At 43.1% G+C, this 6,942-nt stretch overlaps 1 protein-coding gene across 1 annotated transcript in view; it reads right to left on the bottom strand.

The window, feature by feature from the left end:
• ACAP3 (ArfGAP with coiled-coil, ankyrin repeat and PH domains 3) overlaps positions 1-6,942 on the bottom strand; it is a 136,776-nt gene that overhangs the window by 85,553 nt on the left and 44,281 nt on the right. The window contains exons 3-4 of the mRNA XM_056544829.1: positions 6,698-6,817; positions 4,575-4,628 (exon numbers count right to left, since the gene is read on the bottom strand). Coding sequence (XP_056400804.1) covers positions 4,575-4,628; positions 6,698-6,817 — 174 coding nt within the window. The remainder of the gene's footprint in view (positions 1-4,574; positions 4,629-6,697; positions 6,818-6,942) is intronic.

Here is a 6,942-nt window from a genome sequence, read left to right as displayed (position 1 = left end):
AAAAAAAAAAAAAGTGTAAGAGGAGAGCTGTGTGCGTCAGCTGGAGGTGAACTACAACTCTCAGGAGACACTGACAGCTTCCTGGCACGCAGCAGAGAAGTTGTGAAACTGCAGTTTAGCAAAAGCAGAGAGAAAGGTCCCAGATATTCACAACACCTGCATTGTTTTCTTATTATTAAGGGGAGGAGAAGGATAAAGACTCAGGATATTGGGGGCATTTGTCATTGTCTTTAGAGCTGTTTTTGTGTGTATCTTTGTCTCACATTTGGTGCAGCGCTGCCCCTCAGGCTATTATTTGCACCTTTTTGGTTTAAAAAGTTAAAAAAATAAAAAATAAAAAAGTGTGTACAGACCAAGGAAAACATTCATCCTGTTCACCCACACTGGCGCCTACTGAGTGCTCACGTGACCAGTGCCCATGAATATTTAAATTCGCCCAGCGGGCCCGCCACCAATGCGCGCAATTCGCCAAAGAAAGAAGCGGACCTTTAGAGGGACACCGCTCCGGGTACGCACGTAACGTACGTTAGTCAGAGACCCTACATCGGTCTCCTGTTCACCCGCACTATAACCCGGTGTATTGGGTTTAGTGTGGGTGAACAGATGACAGTTTTGCTTTAACCCCTTAAGGACTCAGCCCATATTGGCCTTAAGGACTCAGACAATTAAATTTTTACGTTTTCATTTTTTCCTCCTCGCCTTCTAAAAATCATAACTCTTTTATATTTTCCTCCACAGACTAGTATGAGGGCTTGTTTTTTGCGCGACCAGTTGTCCTTTGTAATGACATAACTCATTATATCATAAAATGTATGGCGCAACCAAAAAACACTATTTTTGTGGGGAAATTAAAACGAAAAACGCAATTTTGCTAATTTTGGAAGGTTTCGTTTTCACGCCGTACAATTTACGGTAAAAATGACATGTGTTCTTTATTCTGAGGGTCAATACGATTAAAATGATACCCATTATTATGTACTTTTCTATTATTGTTGCGCTTAAAAAAAATCACAAACTTTTTAACCAAATTTGTACGTTTATAATCCCTTTATTTTGATGACCTATAACTTTTTTATTTTTCCGTATAAGCGGCGGTATGGGGGTTCATTTTTTGCGCCATGATCTGTACTTTTTTTTGATACCACATTTGCATATAAAAAACTTTTAATACATTTTTTATAATTTTTTTTAAAATAAAATGTATTAAAAAAGTAGGAATTTTGGACTTTTTTTTTTTTTTTCGTTCACGCCGTTAACCGTACGGGATCATTAACATTTTATTTTAATAGTTCGGACATTTACGCACGCGGCGATACCAAATATGTCTATAAAAAAATTTTTTTGCGCTTTTTGGGGGTAAAATAGGAAAAAACGGACGTTTTACTTTTTTATTGGGGGAGGGGATTTTTCACTTTTTTTTTACTTTTACATTTTTTTACTTTTTTTTTTACACTTGAATAGTCCCCATAGGGGACTATTCATAGCAATACCATGATTGCTAATACTGATCTGTTCTATGTATAGGACATAGGACAGATCAGTATTTTCGGTCATCTCCTGCTCTGGTCTGCTCGATCACAGACCAGAGCAGGAGACGCCGGGAGCTGAACGGAGGAAGGAGAGGGGACCTCCGTGCGGTGTTATGAATGATCGGATCCCCGCAGCAGCGCTGCGGGCGATCCGAACATTCATTCAAATTGCCGGCGGGTCCCTGGCTGCGATCAGCAGCCGGGATCAGCCGCGCATGACACGGGCATCGCTCCGATGCCCGCGGTTATGCTTAGGACGTAAATGTACGTCCTGGTGCGTTAAGTACCACCGCACCAGGACGTACATTTACGTCCTGCGTCCTTAAGGGGTTAAAGGAGTGGGTGAACTCAGCCAATCACCGGGCCGCAGCGAAGTCCCGACTCGGCCGGCGATAGGCTGAGCGGCAGTGTGAGGTTGTCACACTGCCGCTCAGCCTATCGCTGGCCCATTCGGGACTTTGCTTCGGTCGGTGATTGGCTGAGTGCAGTATGACTCACCGACCACCAGCAACCAGGAAGAGGATCGTGACGGAGAACGGAGTGGGTTACCGGAGGCACCAGGGGAGCGAAGGAAGGTATGTATCTATTTATTTTTTTTACTGCCCGCCGTATGGAGGACAATTTTCCTATGCTGGAATTCTCCTTCAAGGTTAGTATTATTCAGTGGTAATGAATTAATCAACTGAGACTTTTTTGTGAAAAGATGCAAAAAAAAAAAAAAAAGGCGCAAAACCACGGCCCAGACTTACTTAGCTTTTTGGTGAATGTGAAGAAAGAAATTTCAGAGAATGTGACCTGCACAAAATTTATCAAATTCACTGCAACCATTTAATAAATGTGGTGCTCCTACACATTACAGCACATTAAAAAAAAGTGTAGAAAAATGCTTTACTTACACCTACAATGATAAATGCTTCACTTACACCTACAATGATAAATGCTTCGCTTACACCTACAATGATAAATGCTTCACTTACACCTACAATAATAAATGCTTCACTTACACCTACAATGATAAATGCCAGACATTTATCACACACGTAGTGTATTTTGCTGCTGCGTATTTTCCTACCCATTGAAGTCAATGGGTAGCAAAATCAGCTGTGTACTTTGCGACCCATTGACTTCAATGGGCATGAAAATACACAGCAACAAATACGCAGCAACATTCGGCATCTGTGACCCTACCCTAAAGGTACGGTCCCATGTAGCACATGCGCAGTGTATTTCATGTGTCACAGTCATGACGGTGTGTGGCCTAACCTCCAAACCTAGCTGCACACACTAGGCTGCCACAAGGTAGCCCTGTGTATATGATCATCGGAGAATACGCAGCATATTTCCGGTTGCGCATATTTTGCGCAGCGTGAAATACGCTGTGTAAGTGATACGTGGGACTGTACCCTCAGGGTGTATTCACACATACAGTATTTGATGCTGCAGTTTGAAGCTGTGTCCAGTCAAATAGCTTACATTGAGATCTGCAGCATCAAATCCTGCGCAGGATACTGTACATGTGAATAGACCCTAAAGGTATACGCACAAAGAAACGATAGCATGCACTCACCGCTATACTGGTGTCTAGGCGCCTGGAGGCACGGGATGGCATGGCAGGTCTCGCCGAAGCGCTCAGAGGCTACACCAGTCGTTTCACGCGACAATGCGCGCTTCTTCCGTCCTCTTGAGGCCATTGTTGTGTGAAACGACCAGCGTAGCCTCTGAGCGCTTCGGCGAGACCTGCCATGTCATCCCGTGCCCCCGATCGCCCAGACACCAGTATAGCGGTGAGTGCATGCTATCGTTTCTTTGTGTGTTTGCCATTTGATGCTATATCTTTGATTGCATGCACCCCGCAGGTGTCATTGCCACACTGGATCTCCATTTTGCTCGGCGCATCTATTCTTGATAGTGCCTCCTAAGGATTAGTGTGTTTTTGGGAGTGCTCACCCCTACGTTCTTCTTTGACAGTTTATAGACCCTAAAGGTATGTTAACACATACAGGATCTGCCGCATATTTTTTGCAGATGATTTTGCAACCCAATGACATCAATGGATAGTAAAATCACCCACAGAATATATGCTGTAAAACATGCAGCAGATCCTGAACTATGGAGTCAAGACTAAAAAGGCTCTATTCCTACTTGCGCTGTAATGGATCTCTTGCAGTCAAGTCCAAATGTACTTTAAAGGGCTGGTTCATGCTACGGAAATTCCATGAGGAAATTCTGCGGGCAGCAGCCTCCCATTGTTTCCAATAGGATTCTGCTGCTTAATTCACATGACAGAACTTCTGTAGAGAAACTTCCAACATGGAATTGAATTCTGACAAAAGAACAAACACATCTGACCTGCAGTTGCTGGGGACTCCAATAACTCTCTGAACAGTGCTACTCTTGCAGGCTAAAATACTGGAAAGGCAGATGGAACCACCTAGAACTCTCCTCTAATCCTGCATCAATCGCAAGATTATAAAACAAACATTCTAAATGATCAGATATTTATAGCTACAGACACAGAATACCCGGATCAGACAAGTGATGGCCCCAATGTGTCCCCTTTATTGCTTCCTCATTTATAGAGCAATGCATTAGTCTGTGGTTGGTACTGCAGCTCAGTCCCATTCAACAAACAGGACTAAGATACAGGCCAGGCACAGTAACAAACAAAAGGTACCGCGTTTTTCTGGGTATTAAAAAATTTTTAAAAAGGGATTGCAACTGATCAACAAGAGACCCCTGCCGATCAAATACACAAACCCTGAAGATACTAATACACCATAGACTAAAGGTTCAGCCAACTGTCTAAAGTGTATGGCGGCCCCCGACATGTTATCAGTAGAGAGAAGGGTCGGGCGTGTTGGATTGTTACCGCTGGACCCTATTGTTTTGGGAGAGATAATCTTGTGCCAGAGCTATATGGCTGCGGCTTACCTCTCCCCTCTCCGTAGAGCAAACATGAATGTTTGGCTATAAGAAACACCACAAGTCTAATAGTTGGCCAGAATGTGCAGTGAAACATATACAAAAATACGCCTTATTTCTTACCATATGGTAGTTGACCATTTCCTGTAGACTATCCCCAAATTTGTCCAGACACTCCTGAAATACAAAAAAATATTTTTTAAATAATGTAAATATTTCTAAATACTTTGGTTTATTCAGTCCATTTGACCGCAGGACAATCCCTTGAAACAGAAAAATCCAACTTTTCCAACAAATCCAAAATAATGTGGCTTTGGCAATATGTTACATGTAGGCTCATTGAAAACATGTTCTATGCTGTATAGGATCAAGACTGGCACATTATTCTACCTTAAAGAGGTCATCCAGAAGTAGAAGAAAAAAAGAGCCAATTTCCTCCATAAACAGTGCCACACCTGTTCTCAGGTTGTGGGTGGTATTGCAGCTCAGTTCCATTAAAGCTAATAAAGCCAAGTTGTAATACCAAACACAACCTGAGACCAGGTGTGGTGCTGTTTTTGGAAGACATTAGCTCCGTTTTTCTATTCCTGGATACCCCCTTTTAAAAGGAGTTTTCCAGAACTTTTTACTGATGGCCTATTCTAAGGAGAAGCCATCAATATTTGATCAGTGAAGGGGGTCTGCCACCTGGCACCCTCACCGATCTGGCACCTGCCAGACCCACAACGACCACATACGGAGCTGGAAGTAGCTTCATACACTATGCAATGGTCGTGCTGAAGTTGTTCCTGTATACACGAGCACCACAGCTCTGGCAAACAGCTGACTGATCAGTGGGGGTCTGGCACTGGCACCATGCCAGATATTTATGACATAACCAGGCTGGAACTTCAGTGTTTCCCAACTGAGGTACCTCCAGCTACTGCAAAACTACAACTCCCATTACTCTTTAAATGGGCACTCTCATTAAAACTAATTTTTGCTATTGCACTCCTTATGGTAAAAAAAAAAAAAAAAAATTCTAATGTACTTTGATTTAAAAAAAAATTAAGTTTTCTATCTTTTATCTGTGTTTAAAAAAGCTGCCACTAGGTGGCTCCCTACTTGTCCAGAGCACATGCTCTCATTCCCCCCTCCACCCCACAACTTTTGCACAGACTTTGGACTCCTGCAGGCCTGGCAGAAGTCCAAAAGCAGGAAATGCTGAGGGGGGGGGGGGGGGGGGTGCAGCCTAAGCCAATCATAGCTCATCTCCTCATGCTCTGGGCTGTGTGTAGCAGAGTGAGGGAGGAAGTTCTCCCCTGTATGGCTTTAGATGATGTTATGCCTGCTGGGGAACGCCCCTTCCCAGTCTGTGAATCTGACTGAGACTGAGCAGAAAATACAGAGCAATATCAACGTAGAAAACTAAAAAAATTATAAAAATAAAGGCAGAGGGTGGTTTATCATGATGGGGGCAGTGAACTGGGAGGATTATAACTAGAGATGAGCGATTTTACAGTAAATTCGATTCGTCACAAACTTCTCGGCTCGGCAGTTGATGACTTTTCCTGCGTAAATTAGTTCAGCTTTCTGGTACTCTGGTGGGCTTGAAAAGGTGGATACAGTCCTAGGAGACACTTTCCTAGGAATGTATCCACCTTTTCCAGCCCACCGGAGCACCTGAAGGCTGAACTAATTTATGCAGGATAAGTCATCAACTGCCGAGCCGAGAAGTTCGTGACGAATCGAATTTACTGTAAGTTCGCTCATCTCTAATTCTAACATGTATCAAAATCATGACAGGTATTCTAAGTAATTCACTAAGCTGTTAAGTCAGTGTTTCCCAACCTGAGTGCCTCCAGCTGTTGCAAAACTATAACTCTCAGCATGCCCGGACAGCCAACGGCTGTCCGGGCATGCTGGGAGTTGTAGTTTTTCAATAGCTGAAGGCACCAGTGTTAGGAAACACTGACTTAGCCTGATGATAGGCTATGAATAAATAAAAAAAAATGCCCCAAAAAACACAAATATTACTTTATCATTGCAGCCTGTACTGGGTTCTTTGTGCTGCCACCAATCCAGGGCAGGTGTTCTATACAGGTTGCGTCACTCACAACCTTGCACTGCGGGGGTATCGCAACACAACCCAGCTTGAATGAGAGCTTTACATTACACAAGACGTTCCCCGTTTACGTCTATTTATTGTATGCACCATAGACGAAGCCGTTTAAAGGAACCCCTCTCCAAGATACTCCAGAACCTACCGAGATCATCTCATCTTTCTTGCACTGTTGGGACAAGTCTCGGATGCCGCTTACAAAGTGCTTGTTGGTTGTAAGGTAGACTTTACCAGCTTCTAGCATGCCACTGCATAGTTTTACCAACTACAACAACAACAAAAAAGAGAGAAAATAATGTCAGACAAACAGAAGAAATGTGACCAATAACATCTGTTATACCTTCCTACCTTCTGGAATAATACCCAATATCAGGATGCTTTAAAAAGGTA

This window comes from Hyla sarda, chromosome 10 (genome assembly GCF_029499605.1).
Source record: "Hyla sarda isolate aHylSar1 chromosome 10, aHylSar1.hap1, whole genome shotgun sequence".
In the NCBI taxonomy this organism is placed as follows: Eukaryota; Metazoa; Chordata; class Amphibia; order Anura; family Hylidae; genus Hyla; species Hyla sarda.
This window is presented reverse-complemented; position numbering and strand designations above follow the sequence as displayed.